General features: G+C 41.5%; 2 protein-coding genes across 4 annotated transcripts; both read left to right on the top strand.

Moving 5' to 3' along the window:
• The first annotated feature begins 712 nt into the window (after positions 1–712).
• On the top strand, positions 713–9,731 carry LOC308404522 (acyl-CoA dehydrogenase family member 11). Of its 2 annotated transcripts, none has more exons than XM_080894599.1 (15): positions 713–751; positions 1,902–2,214; positions 4,071–4,294; positions 4,403–4,502; positions 5,236–5,353; positions 5,562–5,704; positions 5,783–5,935; positions 7,416–7,510; positions 7,613–7,712; positions 7,790–7,930; positions 8,015–8,107; positions 8,187–8,294; positions 8,379–8,550; positions 8,876–8,942; positions 9,061–9,731. In XM_080894599.1, the coding sequence occupies exons 2-15, from the start codon at positions 1,930–1,932 to the stop codon at positions 9,170–9,172; spliced, it is 1,911 nt and encodes a 636-aa protein (XP_080750725.1). In that variant the 5' UTR covers positions 713–751; positions 1,902–1,929; the 3' UTR covers positions 9,173–9,731. The 2 variants fall into 2 exon arrangements, with proteins under 2 accessions (XP_080750725.1, XP_080750726.1); XM_080894600.1 differs by having other exon boundaries at positions 1,786–2,214.
• A 575-nt stretch (positions 9,732–10,306) lies between these two features.
• slc8b1 (solute carrier family 8 member B1) lies at positions 10,307–18,223 on the top strand. Of its 2 annotated transcripts, none has more exons than XM_080894362.1 (15): positions 10,307–10,699; positions 13,014–13,166; positions 13,711–13,763; positions 14,120–14,177; positions 14,754–14,859; positions 14,946–15,113; positions 15,822–15,935; positions 16,033–16,104; positions 16,224–16,354; positions 16,452–16,593; positions 16,689–16,810; positions 17,187–17,340; positions 17,433–17,513; positions 17,605–17,669; positions 17,768–18,223. In XM_080894362.1, exons 1-15 carry the CDS (start codon positions 10,541–10,543, stop codon positions 17,957–17,959), a joined length of 1,770 nt encoding a protein of 589 aa, XP_080750488.1. In that variant the 5' UTR covers positions 10,307–10,540; the 3' UTR covers positions 17,960–18,223. The 2 variants fall into 2 exon arrangements, with proteins under 2 accessions (XP_080750488.1, XP_080750487.1); XM_080894361.1 differs by having other exon boundaries at positions 16,030–16,104.
• The last annotated feature ends 51 nt before the right edge of the window (positions 18,224–18,274 follow it).

Below are 18,274 nucleotides of genomic sequence, written 5' to 3'. Positions count from 1 at the left end.
TTGAATTTAGTTTTGTTGGTAGTGCTTAGAGCCCTGTGTTCTGTGGATTATCTTTGTCTTTACAAACAATCCATTTTCAATCCGATTTTTCTACTCTTGGATCTATTTTATATAAATGAGACATGAAACACAAGGTTTAAACGGCAGAAAATTCTTACAGGGATTCTTACAAGTCTGTCCAGCTTCACAGTGGAAGGTAACCTGACTGGATGCACAATCTCTTAGTATGTTGTGGAAGCTGCTTGGCTAATAGTACACACAACAGAGTCCAGGTATCCACCAGTTTCTACCGTCGGCTTTTACTGAAAGCTCAGATGATTCATAAGAACACTTCCTACTAAAATCTTTCCTTTCCTGCCACCTGCTAGGAGGTGCAGAAGCTAGCGTTCATGAACTATAACAGGTTCATTGGCTTTAAAAAAATTAACAATGAACGTAAACACTTTGTTTATTTTGAGTCATCTCGTCAACGCAGTTACAAAAAAACACAACTAAAAGGGATGTTTTATATAAGATAACCTTTATTAGTCCCACACATATTTATTTATATAAACATATCATACCCGATATTTTATCCTTTGTATACACTATAGATCCTTGATAGACGTGTTTGTCACCTGTGTGTTTGCGTGCTGTTTTTGTCGCTGCTGTAGCAGCAGGAGGTGCTACTTGAACCTTTAAACGAGGAGAGACTTTTATTTTGAAGGCGAAACTTAAGTTGCCGCCGTGAACGTAGCTGGGAAAACGTTTGGTAAGATGACTGCTAGCAGCTATATCTTTGATATTTAGGAAGCTTTTAAGTTTCATTTGAAACTAATTCAGCGTTGTCTGTGTAAGCTTGCCCGTGAATAAAGCGCTCACAACTTTGTTGAACGTCATTGCTAACTGCTGTGTTGTTGTCGGGTTGGAGTGTGAAGAGTACGCGTTATGATAAAGGGTTTCAAGAAGAGGATAGCAAGTATATGCCTCTGTTTAATATTTAAATATATTTAAATAATATAAAGGAAACCCTGGAATACAAGCGGTAAGATAATATCTGCACAAAGGCAACGACGCAACCAGATGAACTTTGACCCATTTCTTTGGTTGTCAGTCTTCTCCATGGTCTGCAAGCCAGCTAGATAAATTTACATAAAGAAATAAGTATCAGCAATGGCGAAACAAAGAAGCTAATCCTATCTGGAATCAGTAAATCAGTAAAAATGCGCCTGTTTTCTGAGTAATAAGTAAAAACCAAATATACAGAAATTGCTTTCAGCTGAATGCTGTTCTGCCTCTGGGTGGACCAGGGGTGGTGCTAAAGGGCACTGGGGTGGCATTGCCCAGAGGGTGCCGTTGTCCTCTTTAATACTTCAATACAACTTGTCCTTGCCATTAGTTTATTGCTTCAAAGTAACTATTTGAGCTTAAATATTACATCCCGTGAATGCTACTGGTTTACATATTAATGGAAAATAATGATTTAATTTGAAAGATGGACTTCCCCTCTTGTACTTCACATTGGTTTGGTCCACTACTGTCGCTTACTTTGCAAACTCTAAACAAAGGATGTGTGAGACCCCCTTATTTATATCTAAAAATGACACCCATTAACAGTTTTATCCAGATTCATTTTTATTAGCTTGTTACCTTACTTCTTGTGCTTCAATGTGGCTTGTATTTTGTTATTACTGTATTTGCAGATAGATGTCTATGGAGAAGGAGGTCTGTGCAAATTAAAATTATTATAACTCACTTTTTTTTTTTTTTTTTTTTTTTTTTTTTTTTTTACCTGATCCCAACTAGTTCTTGGACGCCACTCACCAGCCCCGTGCCACCCCATTTAAAAAAAACTGAAACATTCCTGCCTTTATCTAAATGTCACCTGTCCCTGCTCTAATGGCATTGTGTTGACTCCCTAGTCAGACCTCAGACTGAAGGTATTGGGCCATGTCAGTGTCCTCAGCCCTCCTGAGCCGACGTGTAGCCGGAGGCTCCTGCAGGTTGTGGTGTGTCATTCCTTCACCTCGACCACTGATCCACGTCAGATCAGCTTCTGTAGCTGAGCCAGGCAGAAGAAGATCCAATGAAGAACAGCTGTGGGAGGCAGCAGGCTACCTGCCGTTCACCCGAGCCAGGATAGGGCCTTTCTTTCAGGAAAACCCAGTGCTGAAGAACCCATTTGTAGAAGATGCCTTGCTCAGAGGATATCTGAAGAGACACATACCCCAGGAGGTGAGCAGGGGTTACATGTTTTTCCCAAGAAAGGGTGTCATACTACCAGTTTTAGAGCAAGAACAACAGGCCCATTAAATAACAATGTCCATATTAGGTGTATATTACTATATTATAATGTGTTTTTTGTTGTTGTTGTTTTTTAATGTGCTCATAACTTGTTTTCTTTTTGAAAGAAGTGTTGGGTATATGCACAGTGTTACATATGTAGTGCATATTTTTCCTTAAGTTTTGTTGCACCAGCACAAATTCATTTTACACTCAACAAAAATATAAACGCAACACCTTTGTTACTGCTCCCATTCCCCATGGGATGGACGTAGAGACCTAAAATTCATTCCAGATACACAATATAACCATCCCTCCCAAACAGTGGTCACAAATCAGTCCAAATGTGTGGTAGTGGGCACATCTGCTCTATTGAGATAATCCATCCCACCTCACAGGTGTGCCACATCAGGATGCTGATCTGACATCATGAGTAGTGCACAGGTGTACCTCAGACTGCCCACAACAAAAGGCCACCCTGGAATGTGCAGTTTTTTGCGCTATTGGGGGTCTGGGGACCCAGAACCGGTCAGTATCTGGTGTGACCACCATTTGCCTCATGCAGTGCAACACATCGTCGCATGGAGTCTATCAGATTGTCAATTGTGGCCTGTGGAATGTTGGTCCACTCCACTTCAATGGCTGTGCGAGGTTGTTGGATATTCATGGGAACTGGTACACGCTGTCGTATACGCCGGTCAAGCACATCCCGAACATGCTCAATGGGTGACATGTCCGGTGAGTATGCTGGCCATGCAAGAACTGGGACATTCTCAGCTGCCATCTGCCCTGAACAATGTGAACCATGATTCATCCGTGAAGCGCACACCTCTCCAACGTGCCAGACGCCATCGAATGTGAGCATTTGCCCACACAAGTCTGTTACGGCGACGAGCTGGAGTCAGGTCAAGACCCCGATGAGGACGACGGGCATGCAGTTGAGCGTCCCTGAGACGGTTTCTGACAGTTTGTGCAGAAATTGTTTGGTTGTGCAAACCAATTGTTCCAGCAGCTGTCTGGGTGGCTGGTCTCAGACGATCTTGGAGGTGAACCTGCTGGATGTGGAGGTCCTGGGCTGGTGTGGTTACACGAGGTCTGCGGTTGTGAGGCCGGTTGGATGTGCTGCCATATTCTCTGAAACGCCTGTGGAGACGGCTTATGGTTGAGAAATGAACATTCAATGCACGGGCGACAGATCTGGTTGACATTCCTGCTGTCAGCATGCCAATTGCACGCTCCCTCATTGCTTGTGGCATCTGTGGCATTTTGCTGTGAGACAAAACTGCACATTCCAGGGTGGCCTTTTGTTGTGGGCAGTCTGAGGTACACCTGTGCACTACTCATGATGTCAGATCAGCATCCTGATGTGGCACACCTGTGAGGTGGGATGGATTATCTCAATATAGCAGATGTGCCCACTACCACACATTTGGACTGATTTGTGACCCCTGTTTGGGAGGGATGGTTATATTGTGTATCTGGAATGAATTTTAGGTCTCTACGTCCATCCCATGGGGTATGGGAGCAGTAACAAAGGTGTTGCGTTTATATTTTTGTTGAGTGTATAAAAAGCAATAAGAGTTTGACTTTGGTCTTTGTTACTATTAAAAAGCCAGGGAGGAGCTGTCCTATCAGGTAAACAGGCTGAGATCTGTTTCATAAGGTCTGCGATATATTGTGTGTAATAATAAGCACCTTTAAAGACCCTCAAGGTCACCATACATTAGTACAAAATTTATATATACATGTATGTATATGTGTGTGTGTGTGTATTTGTGTGAATAGTATGTGTATAAATTTGTCTACAGGTGATTCTCTCAGACTTGTGTGCATTTGGAGAACACGTGGCAAAGGAGGTGGATGGCTGGGGTAGAGAGTGTGAGGTCAATCCTCCACGGTTGGTGCACTTTGATCCCTGGGGTCGCCGAGTGGATCACATTGTGACCTCCCATGCTTGGAAACGCATGAAAGACCTGTCAGCGCAGGAAGGACTCGTTGCCATTGGCTATGAGAGGTCATTTGGCGAGTGGAGGTTAGAAGACCGTTGCACTTCCTTTTTTCGGTTTAGCTCATGTGTCTTATTTCACTTCAGTAACGTGTTTTTGTCATCTTCCAAAAAGTGTATGTATGTGTTTCCTAGTCGTGTGTACCAGATGAGCAAGCTGTATCTTTTCTCTCCCTCATCTGGCCTCTACACCTGTCCTCTTGCTATGACCGACGGAGCTGCAAAAGTTATCCAGGTGTGTTTAAAGAAGTGAATAACATGACTAATACAGTGTCCTGTAAGCCAAACTGATTAGAACAACAGAACTAGTAATGGGATTTACCTCCAATCATTTAAAACTGAATTAAGTGAAGAATATTGTAGCCAATGTAGTTTAAAACATTGGCATTTTAAGAATATAAATTCATCGTCCTCCCATCCGTCAAACGCTACAGACAATTTCATGCTGAGACTAAAGGCTCAGAGACAGTTTCATCTCAAAAGTTATACAAGAATTTAATCAGTCCATCAAGTCACCCCAGTAAAATTGTTTTAACTGGCTGAGGAACCACATAATCATAGCCATATCTGGAACAGTTTGCACTATATGCATTTTGCACCCTATTTCCTTTTATATTGTATATTTGTATTATCTTTTATTGTGTTATTTATCTCTTTTATAGAGAGATTATATTTTTGCTGTTTATTTTCCTGTTTGTGTTAAGGAGAATTTGCCTTCCAATCAGTTTGCACAGTGTATGTTGATAATATTAATAAAAAAAAAAGTAAAATGTGCCAGCTTTTGTTTAAAACAGCAGCATGTACTTGAGGGAACTGTATATTAGATTGATGAGCAACTGAATAAAACTCTATATTTTGCTGTTATGGCTGTATAGTAGTGAATGTACACATATTTTTGACTTGCTTACCCCAGTTCTGTTTTTCCTTGTAAGCACAGTGAATGATTGTTTGGATTTGTGTATGAGAAGTCCTTAGGTGTTTCGTGGCCAGTAGAAGACGCCTACAGTCGTTTGACCACCCGCCATCCAGAACGCTTCTGGACATCCGGACAGTGGATGACAGAGAGACAGGGAGGCTCTGATGTGGGTAAGTAGTGACACTGTTTTCTGCATTTATCAGTCCCAGATTCAATCTATAAATTAAGAGCTGCAGTACAACAGTGTTGTAATTCTGCTTTTCAAGGGATCAGATATCTGTGGAGGAGATTCTTTGTTTGCATACTTTTTTCCCGCTTTGTCATGCAGAACAAGAGTAACTGTTGTAATGCTTCATGAGTTGTTTTCATTGTCCTCAGCCAGCGGCACTGAGACGGTGGCTGTTCCACAAACAGATGGTTCCTACAAGCTCCACGGCTTCAAGTGGTTCACGTCTGCTACGGACGCAGACATGACTCTTACACTGGCCAGAGTGCAGGACAAAACCGGAGCAACCATACCAGTACTGCTGACATCGGTCACAAAGCATTGTCAATGAATTGTAGAGTGATATAATTGACTGCTGTTCTCTGTCCCACAGGGTAGCAAAGGTTTGTCTCTCTTCTATGCGGAGGTGAGTCGAGATGAGGATGGCCGATTGAGGGGTATTGAGGTTCAGCGACTGAAGGACAAGCTGGGGACACGCCAAATGCCGACTGCTGAGCTGCTGCTGGACGGCCTGCCAGCGCGCAGGGTCAGTTACACATGCTGGGTCATTGGATATAACAATTTATTGACAAACTATAGGCTTTGTCTCCTATCTGTGCAGATATGAGCAATTGCTTAAACACACACACACAAAAACAAGTTATGTGCAGCAATGATAAGCGGAACCATTCCTGCATTTGTGTGCTAGGTGGAAAAATTCACAGTGATTTTATTTTCCACTCCTCAGTAACAAAAAAGTACACACTGTGCTTTGTAAAAACACAAATCAACTTTTGTAGCACTTAACCCACTGAATCCTCAGAAACTTTTTGAGATGTGCAACTCATGAGAGTGCCAGCTGCTTGCAGCTCCAGCGGCAGCACTCGGGCAGGTAGCATTCAGTCAGCATGAGATGATGAGCTGTGAATGGCTGCAGCTAAATTAATATGAGAGAATCATTTAAAGCAAAACAAGCCCAGAAAAAACAGCAAACCAAAACAAGAAGTAGAGATCTGCATTCGTTGTTGGTAAGAACAGATTAATTTTTTCCTTTTACTACTTTGCCTCTAAAGTAGCATTGACTTGTCTCTGGCTCTTCTCCAGACACCAGGATGTTGTAAATTCTTTGATTCATGTAAGCCTCTTTGGATCAGGCTTGCTCCTGTGCAACCTGTGGATACCAATTGACATTGGGTTGTGGGGATTTTTGAGGTGGTGTCAATCCCTCGGATTCTTTGTTGTGCTTCTCGTGTAGGTTTCTGACTAGCGTTTGCAGTGTGGTGGGGGGCATTAAGGAACAAGCATGGGTGCGTGCCTGTCCTGCACAGAGCTTTGTGTTCAGTCACTTACATGTTGCATTTGTTTACTGTCAGCAGGAGGCATATTGTGACCAATATGTGGAACAGCTGGTCTGTTCTTGCTGTTGTTGGGCCTTCAGCTAGCTGCGGGGAAGACCAAAGTTACAACATAAAGAAAGCTGAAGTGAAACTGAGTGTTAAAAATAAGGAAAAGTGTCCACTGCAAACAATGACTGCGGTTCTCCTGCTGTTTTCTTTTGGTTGACTTTTCAATAATGTTTGCTCCCTTTCCTGTTCAGGCCCACTTTTTAAAAGCTCAGAATTGGACTCACTCATAGCGCTATATGTGTCAAGCTCATAATCTTGGCCTTTTTGGACTGTAACACAAGCACAGCTGTGTAGGGTGCATACACAGAACACTTAAGCATGGGGGACACGAGTGTGGTACCACAAATCCTGCATTACCCTGCTGGGGGAGAATTTTTACAGAAATTTGTCACAGTGTGATTACACTTTTGCTATATAACACATGGTTATATGGCAAAAGTGTAATTAATCACTGTGAGGGAAATCATCCAACATTTTTGTTTAAAGGTATGGACATTTTCAGGCAGTTTATGGTCCACTCCACCAACCTTCACTGTTAGAGAAACAAGACAAGCCATGTTCCTTGTAATTTTTTTTTTCTATAATGTGTCCAAATCTTTGAAAACTTGTTTTCCTCAACAGCTCTCAGAGGAGGGGAGAGGTGTGTCCTCCATAGCTAATATGCTGACCATAACCAGGATCCACAACAGCGTCTCTGCAGCAGCCGCTATGAGAAGGCAGGACACCGCTCCTACTACCACACTTGAATCTGTGCTGATTTCTTAAAGCACAGCATGAGTAAGCTGGTTAAACATTTGTGTAACTGTGTGTCTTCACAGGGTGCTCCAGTTAGCTCGTGACTATGCCACTCGGCGCACTGCCTTTGGAAAGCTTCTTAAAGACCACCCACTGCACATGCAGACTCTTGCTAGAATGGAGGTAAGCTGGCAGGGGGTGAACAAACTCCACACAGTGTTTTCTGTCATGCTTCAGGACACATGCTTCTCACACTACAGGTAGAGTCTCGAGGGGCCTTTCTTCTGGTGATGGATGTGTGTCGTCTGTTGGGCCGAGAAGAAAGTGGAGTGGCAACCGAGCACGATGCTCACCTTCTCCGGCTGCTCACTCCGGTCGTCAAACTGTACACTGGGAAGCAGGTGAACAGTTTGTGTGAATGCTAGCGTTAGCTGTTATTTGCCTGTTTTGATTGTCTGATTGTTTCAGTGTTGTGTTTGTCTCAGGCTGTGGCTGTGGTGTCGGAGGGTTTGGAAAGCTTTGGTGGCCAGGGATACATCGAGGATACTGGCTTGCCTGGAATACTCCGTGATGCACAGGTGAGTTTGATACTAGAGGTGTGATAGCTTGAGATTTACAAAAAAGAGTGAAAGACTAACTTATCTCTTCCTCTTCCAGGTTTTGAGCATATGGGAAGGTACCACAAATGTTTTGTCTCTGGATGTGCTGCGGTGTGTGGCTCGTAGCTCAGGGATGGTTCTTCATGCCTACTTCAGCCATACCAAGGTCAAAGCAAGTTTAATGAAAAAATCTTCTTTGTGACTGAGCAGAACAAAAATGTGAAGTGCGCTTGTTTTCTTTGTGTTATAGTCTCTGCTGGCTGGCGCCTCCAGCGTTTCCTCATTGGCCCCAGCTGTGACAGCAGTGGGCGGAGCTCTTTGCGAGCTGGAAGAGTTTGTTCAGGTAGCAGCAACCAGAGCACCCAGCTACCTGGAGCTAGCAGCAAGAGACCTGGCATACAGCCTGGCTCGCATCTACACAGGTGTATACCCCACACACACACACACACACACACACACACACACACCAGAGCTGCAGCTATGAGTTAATTTACAGGTTAGCTGATCAACATAAAAATAATTATAAATAATTTTAAGCGTAAGTCAAATATTCACTAAAATGTTTTCTGCTTTTTTTTTCAGCTTTTTAAGTTTGTAATTAAGTTATTAACTAAATCAGCATTTTGAAAACATAAGCTTAAGCTGACATCTTTCAGTCTAACAAACATTCAAACAACATTCAAACATTCAAACAATAAACACATTTACCTCTATGCACCTTGTTATCATTCCCAACTCTGTTATCAGGAGCCCTTCTTATTGATCACGCATGTTGGAAAGGAGCTTCTCCATCTGACACCTATGCAGCTCTCAGGTAAAAAAAAAAAAAAAATGTAAATTTGCAGTTGTCTAAAATATTTTTTAAAAATGCACTATAATTTTGTTACTATTTATCATTGTTTTTTTGTCACTTTTTTAAATTTATTTTCCAGGTGGTGCGAACAGGACTTGTGTCCCGTGGCAAGGAACCAGAGAAGAGGTCACTATGATTCCAACACTTCACTTGATGCTGCTTTAGTCTTTGACCAGTCGATACAGGGCTGAAGAATCACTGAGTCACTGCTGAGCCCTGCGGTCTGTCTTAGTGACAAACAGATTTATTGTCTGCTATATTATTGTTTGTGTTTTTGTGGATGACTGAAATCATGTTTCATTAAAAATGAAATTCGGTCTTGAATAGGCATGTAAATAAAATGGAGAATGGGTTGTGTCTTCAGTATCAGAGTAAATACTGGACAGTAAATTGAACTGTGAATTCCCACAGTTAAATGTAGTTTTTTAAATAAAGGCAAATGATCAGCAGCCCAGAGATTAACTTCACATCATAAGCAAAACAGGCCCTGACTGACCAGGTTCATACACACTGCCTTACTGTACTGCTGGAAAACCTGCACATACATATTGATGTATAAACTTTAAAACAGTAAAAACTTGGCAGTTTTAACGCAATTTTCTGATATTCATTAAACTGTAGTGACTTGAACTGTGAGTTTACTGAGTCACTGTGCTTTTTATTTTCAAAAATGAACATTGCTCCATGTGATACACAGCAAAAACATAAAATAAACACCCAAACAATATCCAACACCCCTTTTTAAAATATGTTGATATATATCGAGGTGGGAGTGGGTGCGAAATGTTTTTTTTTCTAATGGCGATAAATACTTTTTACTCTGAAAACATATTGTTGCACTTGTTTTCTGTACAATTTTTTTTTGCAAATTTAGATGTTCAATATGATTTTTGCAAACAGGAAGTTATATCAGACATTCGAACACTGCAAGGCAACCTGAAACAAGACGGGGCAGAAAACCGATCGGTTTTTTGTGTGATTTCCTGCCTCTTTGGAGCTAAAAGAGGCCATCCATGAGATACGTCATGAAATACACGAGATGTTTAGCACATCAGGACTTTGTAGGGTAGCTCAAATGAGTCAAAAAATATAGACCATAAACAAATGTCTATTATAGAGGCAATAAATGAATAGGCTGGTTCTCTGGAGTATAGACCTCTAATAAACTAAGCTTTTAAATACACATATTAACGTATTTTAACAGCCTCGTATTTGCCGTTTACCTTTTGCTGTCTGCATTCCAGCACTCGTTCCTTTGCTTCTTCTGGGTTTACGAGGAGTCCGTGAACGTGGCACATGTCTGATTGGGAAAGCAGTGGGAGGAGTTTTAGAGTAAGGTGTACAAAATGTTCAACGGGATTGAATCTGAGCTTAGACTGTGTGAACGCTTGAAAACAAGTTATTTAAGACCAGTAACAAATACGACAACCGGGACATGTTTTTGAGATCTTCGACTTAATCTTTAGGCTAACCGCCCGGGAATTAAAAGAGTAAACCAGCCCACGGATGTCCTGTTAGCTTCCCAGCAGAATGGAACTGGCTCCGGGATAAAGTGAATCATGTTTTGCGGTATTTTCTTGCCACTTTTCGTGGTGCTGCCGTGTGGCTGGCAGCTCACCTCGGGCTCAGAGCTTTTACGAAACGAGTCTGGTGTCCGGGTTGGAATGGCTGGACGTTGGTCCTCACCGGTGATGGCTGAAAACAACAACAATGATGAGGTCAGTGAAATGTTTTTCTTTGCTTTTGCTTGGAAATGAGCGTGTTATCTGTGAGTGCTGTATTTTATTATCAGGTGTTCGTCAGCTGCTTGTTTTCTGGTTCAGGTCAGCAAAGTTGTTTTTTTTTTTTTTGGTTAGTTTTTTTTTTCACCTGTCACATGATTAGCGAAAGCTAAGGGCGTAAGTCAAGTTTGATCGCCTTGGTTCACATCCGTCAGTAAACTATAGACCCTCAGTGCAAAGCTGAAAAGAGCACTGAATGTGTGTGGTATACAGAAGGACCTCTGCATGGGTGGGTGGTGTGCTTTTTCTTGTTTTGCAGTGGATGAAAAACATACACAAAATTTGATCTGACATCTCATTCTGATTAGGGAATGTAGGTGTCTGATTTAAATCAAGTAAATCGAGCCTTCATGCCAAGCATAATACACACTGCAGTTTACCACTCCTCATCAAGACAGGTTTAGCTCAGGTAAAGCATCCCATACTCAGGACTCCCATCGGTCCACAGTTTTTGTGAAAATACGAAATACCCAGGGCCATCAGCTGTCACAAGCGGAAATGGTTAAGTCGGGATCTGAATTGAGTGAGCCTCATCCTCTAGTTTCTTTTTAAAAACTATATTATTTCACTCAATTCTTGACCCCCTTCGTCATTTTATTTGTTACAGTTTAGCAGTTTCACTCGTCACATGCAGTTACGCTGAAAAGGTATGCCATATATGTTGCCTTAAGGAAACTTGTATGGCAAGTCTTGTTTTTTACGTTTTCCAGTAAAGGTGAATTCAGGTGTCTGTTTATTGCTAAGGTTGTAGTGGTTGGCGTTGTACTAGACTGAATTTTAACGAAATGTGCAAATAATCATCTGGACAATATCAGTTTATCACAATCTATTTCTGTAAAGGTGATGAGTAGACTTGGATTGCATCAAAGTTACACCTCCGTTAGAGGTGTGTGTGTGTGTGTGTGTGTGTGTGTGTGTGTGTGAGATAAGACAAATTTGTTAATGTGGTCTCTTGGTATGCAGGCCCACTGTAAGCAGTGATCCAAAATTAAAGAGCTTTCTGGTGATTTGTTATTTATCACCTTATATCATGATTGCATGCATCTCAGTGCTGTTAGATGATGATGATGATGTTGTTGTTGTATCAAAATGTAGCGCCCATGTTCCACCTGTGGCTCAGGGGATTGGGAAGCTCATCTGTAACCGGAAGGTTGCCGGTTCGATCCCCCTGCTCTCTCTGTCCTGGTCATTGTGTCCTTGGGCAAGACACTTGACCCTACCGCCTACTGGTGTTGGCCAGAGGGGCCGATGGCGTGATATGGCAGCCTTGCTTCTGTCAGTCTGCCCCAGGGCAGCTGTGGCTACAACTTGTAGCTTGCCTTCACCACAGTGGAATTGTAAAGCGCTTTGGGTGCCTAGAAAAGGCAAATAAATGCAATCCATTATTATTATTATTATTATTATTATTATTATTACTTATATTCAGATGGATTTGTAGTGTGATTTCATTCATATTCAAATATATAAAGCCTAAATATATCTAAAAAGTATATAATGTATAAAGCCGGTTCAGATAGAGGGAGAGGAGGTGGAGGTGGTCAACAAGTACCTCGGGCTGTGGGTGGACAACAAACTGGACTGGTCATGCATCACAGAGCACCTGTATAAAAAAGCCCAAAGCCGACTGTACTTCCTCAGGAGGCTGAGGTCTTTTAACATCTGCAGGAAGCTCCTGAGGATGTTTTACCAGTCAGTGGTTGCTGGAGTACTTTTCTATGCTGTGGTGTGCTGGGGGAGCAGCACAGCAAAGGAGGACTCATCCAGGCTGGAAAAACTGATCAGGAAGGCTAGCTCTGTGGTCGGCATGAAGCTGGACACTCTGGTGACAGTGGCAGAGAAAAGGACACTAAAAAAATTGCTGGACATTATGAACAATGCTGGGCATCCTCTGCACACGGCCACAAACAACCAGAGGAGTCTGTTCTTCCAAAGACAAGAACCAACAGACTTAAAAACTCCTTTGTCCCACACGCCATCAGACTGTTTAACTCCTCTCTGGAGGGGAAAGGGAGGGGAAACAGGAGGACAAAGGAGGGGGGACAACTAAGCTGTAGTGCCTCTTCACTTGTATTCTTATTCGAGGGATTAATAAAGTTTTATCTTATCTTAAACACAAAAATAAATGAATGGTACACTCACCTTCATCAGTCATTACGAAAGAGATGCACATGTTGTTGTTCCACTGTTTAAGCCACAAATGATTGCGTGAAAATGTTGAGCCATTTAGATAACTGTGTGTGTGTGTGTGCAGTGCGACTTGGTGATGAACTACAGCGTTGCAGACCGCTGTGCATTCGTGAAGAAAACACCAGACTGTTCAATGGAAGATGGCTTCATCAATTACCTTGAAGTGGCCTTCTGTCTGCTGCCTCCCAACCTCACACCACTCACCATCTCTTTCTGTGTAAGACTCTGAGTTATTTCTATATTATTTCTATAACAATTAAGCTGGGAGAGACCAGGTGGTATTATCCTTATAACATATTGGTCACCTTTTTACCTTGTGAGCTAAACCGTTTTTTTAAATGTGGGTGAGAGGTGTTAGGTGCTTCTGTTTTTGGGCTTGGTTACTGTTTGTGAATCAACATAAAACTCACATGAGGAAGTAAACTTTGCTTCAACAGAACTAGGAAAACAATCAGCTTTTTGCTTTAGCTAAATGTGTTTTCATAATGGTGGATATTTTCCAGTTCCCCTGTTTGCAAGATACCCAAAGTCTTAAATGGGATTAACTGAAGTGTTTGGTTAAAAACAGTGTAAGTGAGAATCTGCAAATGAAACCTAAAAGAGAAATCTGTTGGCAGGGACAATATGACCAATGTAGTCAGTGTCATGTTTGTAAATGTAAAGGCACTCACACCTTTTTTTTTTTTTCTTTTCTTTTCTTTAAACAATAGTTTTTACCTCACAAACCAACAACTGCTGTCTTTTTTTCTGCTTCTCCACAGATTATATGGCTCTTCTTTTTGTTTATTATTCTGGGACTTACTGCCTCTAAGTTGTAAGTGTCGCTGGTGTTATTCAACACACACACACACACACACACATCATGGTTTCAGCGAAATGGTCGTGCAAAGAAAAGTCACATGAGTGGAGTTTTCACTACTGTTTCACTTTTGTTGCAAGATTGTGAGATTTCCTCAAAGAAAGAACTGTTGCTTCTGTTTTTTGTTTATTTATTTATTTATTTATTTATAAACCTACCCACTTCACTTTACACACTACTGCAAAGAAGCTGTTGTGTGTTCAGTGAAAAGTATCTATTGAGACATAGCTTTTTTGTAAATTGAGGTATTAAATTATTTTGTTTTCTCAATAAGATTATTGAATTGTATTTATTTTTCCCCCTCTCTCCAGCTTCTGTCCCAACCTGTCTGCCATCTCCTCCAGTCTGCGCCTCACCCACAATGTGGCCGTATCCTTTCTCTCCATCGCCTGAACACTACCCATGGGCTGCAGTCTGAAGTTTCTGTTTGACCTCTTAGACTGTTAAATATTAGAATATACAGTACTGGGCAAAATTATTGATCTACCTTTTTTTTGTTTCTTTTTCACTTCTTTGGAAGTGTGCAGCTATTTATTGAAATGTATGGAAATACAGACTAGAAGATGAGAAATAACGGAGTTTGTGCAATTCTACACTGCTCTAATAATGTTGACGCCATGAATACTTTTACACACAGTGGAAACCAATTTTTTTTTTTTTTTTTTTTTTTCTATCAATATCACAAAAAACACTCACTCTACTGAAAAGTATCAGTACAAGAACTGGACTGAAAATGAGTGTAAAAGCAGCAAATGTTCAAAGAAATACTTAGAAATGCCTTCAAAAAGTCTGGAGAGCTATTGCTCAAAACCAGATTACGAGAAAGTCTGGCTCCTTGGAAGCCAAAAAATAAAGAAATAAGGGGAGGCTCAAAACTTTTGCACACTAATGTTTATATTATAGTTTCTGAGAAGAATATTTTCCTTGACTGCTGCCTGTGATCAGGGTGTGACATTTCTGGCTCTTGGTAATGGAGCTCCTGACATCTTCAGTGCCATTGCAGCATTTTCCCACCCGCACACAGCGGGGTTGGCTGTCGGAGCCTTATTTGGTAGGCACAGACTCGCGCACGCTCACACCGATATGTAAATACATTTAAAAACGCCTTGAGATGTGACAGCCTGTTTGCCTTTCCAGGAGCCGGGATATTTGTTACTACAGTAGTTGCTGGCAGCGTGGCGCTGGTCAAGCCTTTTGCTGTAGCTTCTCGTCCATTTCTGCGCGATGTCATCTTCTACATGGTTGCAGTGTTTTGGACTTTCCTCATATTGTACAGAGGAACTGTGACGCTGGGAGAAACACTGGGTATACAGCGACACACGCACACATGGTCTTGCATTAATTATGCATCCTATTTGACCTCTCGATTTTTCTTTGTTGGTCCGGTTTTAGAAAGCTTCTCATTGAATTTTGAACAAATATTATAATTTTAAATCTTTACATTTGTTCTAATTTGCCATCAGTGAATCCTGACTAGACTCGACAGCTCATTCATTTTCACTTTTGTTATTCTGCTTCTGACTTTTGTCTGAGTGTCAGTCAGTGGGCTGTTAGAAAAATGACTTTTGTTTCTTACGAGAACCACACAAACATCTTAGCGTAATTAAACACGTGATCATTAGTCATCTGTAGTCATAATACTCCTGATCTCAAACATGGCATGGTGGTAAATTTGATTAATTTGTCCTGAATACGACTGTGTGTGAGCCTTTAGTCCTCATTAGTTTTTACCACTAATGACAAGTAAACTTAACACCTTCTTTCTGCTCTTCACAAATTGCAATATCCTGTGAAATGTGATTGATCGTGAGCCAGATCAGCGGCTATGTCGTTGGTCTGGTTTTTACAGCTTAGGTGTGAAACCCACAGGGCCAAAAAGAAGAGGTTAATTAAAACTAGTCTTGACTAGTTTTAATTAGTTGGAAAACATGTCTCTGTGTGTGTGCTTGCTTGCGTGTAATGTTCATCATCCCTACATGTCTTTACTATAATATCTTTCTTTCTTTTTTCTAGGGTACCTTGGCCTCTACGTCCTGTACGTCGTGATTGTTATCATCAGTGCGTTCATTTACAACCGGCAAAAGTATTCTGACAACACGAGTGTCCAGAATGTTACACATGTTCCAGGTTGGATATATAAACACACACTCTTACACACAGACAAATAAAAACCACACAGTTCCAAGTGATGTTGTTTTTTTGTTTTTGTTTTTCTTTGAAGCAGACTTTCATTCGTCTGACTCATCAGATGATGACGTTCCCTGTCTGACAGGCAGGAGTATTCATCAGGAGTATGGTAGGAATGCAGCAGCCTCCATTTAAAAAACAAAAAACAAACAAAAAATAAACCCAAAAGTAAATTTACTGCAGCACATTCCTGAGTGACAGATCATAATTTACACCTGTGTGTTGCAGAGTCAGAGTATCGACCACTTCTGCCCTACTCTGAGTCTACAAGTCAGATCCTGCTGAGCTCTTTGAATCCAGTCGACAACCGTAGGTGGAGGAGGAAATCATGGAAGTGGAAAGTCCTTAAAGTATTCAAGGTACTGGTTCACAGACTTAAGTGAAATCCAGTCAAAACTTGTCTTTCAATGTAAATTAAAGTAAATTATTCTGTGGTTCTTGGTCTGAACCCATCAGACTCCTCTGGAAGTGCTGCTGCTGCTCTGTATCCCTGTGGTTGACCCTGACAAAGAAGACAGAAACTGGAGACGCCCCCTAAACTGCCTCCACCTGATCACTGCTCCTCTGGTGTGTGTGCTCGTCTTCCAGTCTGGAGCATGTAAGTGCTTAACATTTTACAACAGAAGCAGCTTGAAGTCCTAGTCTTAATCAAAATAAGCATATGATTAAATTATTTTCTTTTTAATTTATCAGATGGAAATTATATGATCCAAGGGCAGTTTCCCCTCTGGCTGCTGTTTCTCCTGCTGGGACTTTTTGTTTCTGCTATTGTCTTCTGCTCAACCAGCAATGACTGTCCTCCAAGATATCACTCAGTAAGTGCGTGTGTGTGTGTGGACTAAGTGTGTGGAGAATAAGTATGATGATGATGATGATGATGATTACTCCTTTTTGTAATACTGTAGCCAAGTGGGACAGTGGTGCAGTAGTTGGCACATATCAGTTTCAAGCCCCTCTAGCCCCCCCTCTGCACCTGCCTGCTAATTAACACAAATTAAGTACAGCTGAGGCTGATGGATATCCGGTAATTGCTGGTTTTGTTTTAGCAACACTGCCATCAAGCTTCTAAGGTGGCTTAAAATATTTGAGTTTCTCATATTGATTCAAGATTAAAGCTACATCACAGGTCTTTATATTTATGCTATGATGATACTTGTTTGTAAATTTCTTGTCCTTCCCCTCCCCTCCCAGTTCTTTGCTCTTTTGGGGTTTGTGGTGAGTGCAGTGTTGATCAGTGCGGCGGCCTCTGAAGTAGTCAGTCTTCTGCACATGCTCGGGGTTGTGCTGCGTCTGAGCAACACTGTGCTGGGATTGACTCTGTTGGCCTGGGGAAACAGCATTGGAGGTAATACTTAAACTTCATTCAGTATTTTTCTCCAAAAACATACTATATGTAACTTTAGTTGTTTAAAAAAAAATTGTGTCTCTTATTTTCAGACTGTTTTTCTGACATCACCATCGCTCGGCAGGGTTACCCACGGATGGCTATATCTGCCTGCTTTGGAGGCATCATTTTCAGTATCCTTGTTTTTGTGACTCTCTGTAAAACAACACCTATCATGCATGTATAAAAGAGGCTTTTAGTATCCTTGACTCTTACTTCCTTCAGACATGTTGTTTGGAGTGGGTTTAGGATGTCTGGTGCAAATGCTCCAAACACATGCCGACGTGCAGGTAATTTCCTCTAAGATGCAGCGTAATCTAACCCAAGCTACACGAGCCTGTTTCAGACACTATGAAGATAATAAGCCTTTGTTCTTGTTCCTTCTCAGGTTGAACCAGAAGGTTTGCTGACATGGATTCTTGCAGGATCTCTGGGTTTGTCTTTGGTCCTGTCCTTTGTCATCGTTCCACTGTGCCGCTTCCACTTGGGTCGGGCCTATGGCATCTTTCTCCTCATTTTCTATGTCATCTTCCTTATCATTGCACTTCTTACAGAGTTTGGCAAGATTCGTGTTACGTAGACCTGATGCTGCGGCCGGTCTGAAAAATTACAACTATTTATGCACTATTTTTTTTTACAAGAATCAGCTGTAACCTTTGTTCCACTTGACTACTACCCACAGAGTTCCTGTGGTTGGATAATGAAATCAGGCGAGCAAAGTCTGCTCAGGGAGGACTGAAACGACTCACACTGTGCCTTTTGTAATTTGAAACACTGAATTGTCTCCATTAATTATTGATCTAAATGTTAATGACTTGTGCATGCTGCTTTGGGGTAATTAAATGATTTTGGTTTAATTTTTTGGGGGTGTATGTGCTTTCATTTTTTTCCCTCT

This window comes from Rhamphochromis sp. 'chilingali' (genome assembly GCF_963969265.1).
Source record: "Rhamphochromis sp. 'chilingali' genome assembly, chromosome: 10".
NCBI lineage: Eukaryota > Metazoa > Chordata > Actinopteri > Cichliformes > Cichlidae > Rhamphochromis > Rhamphochromis sp. 'chilingali'.
This window is presented reverse-complemented; position numbering and strand designations above follow the sequence as displayed.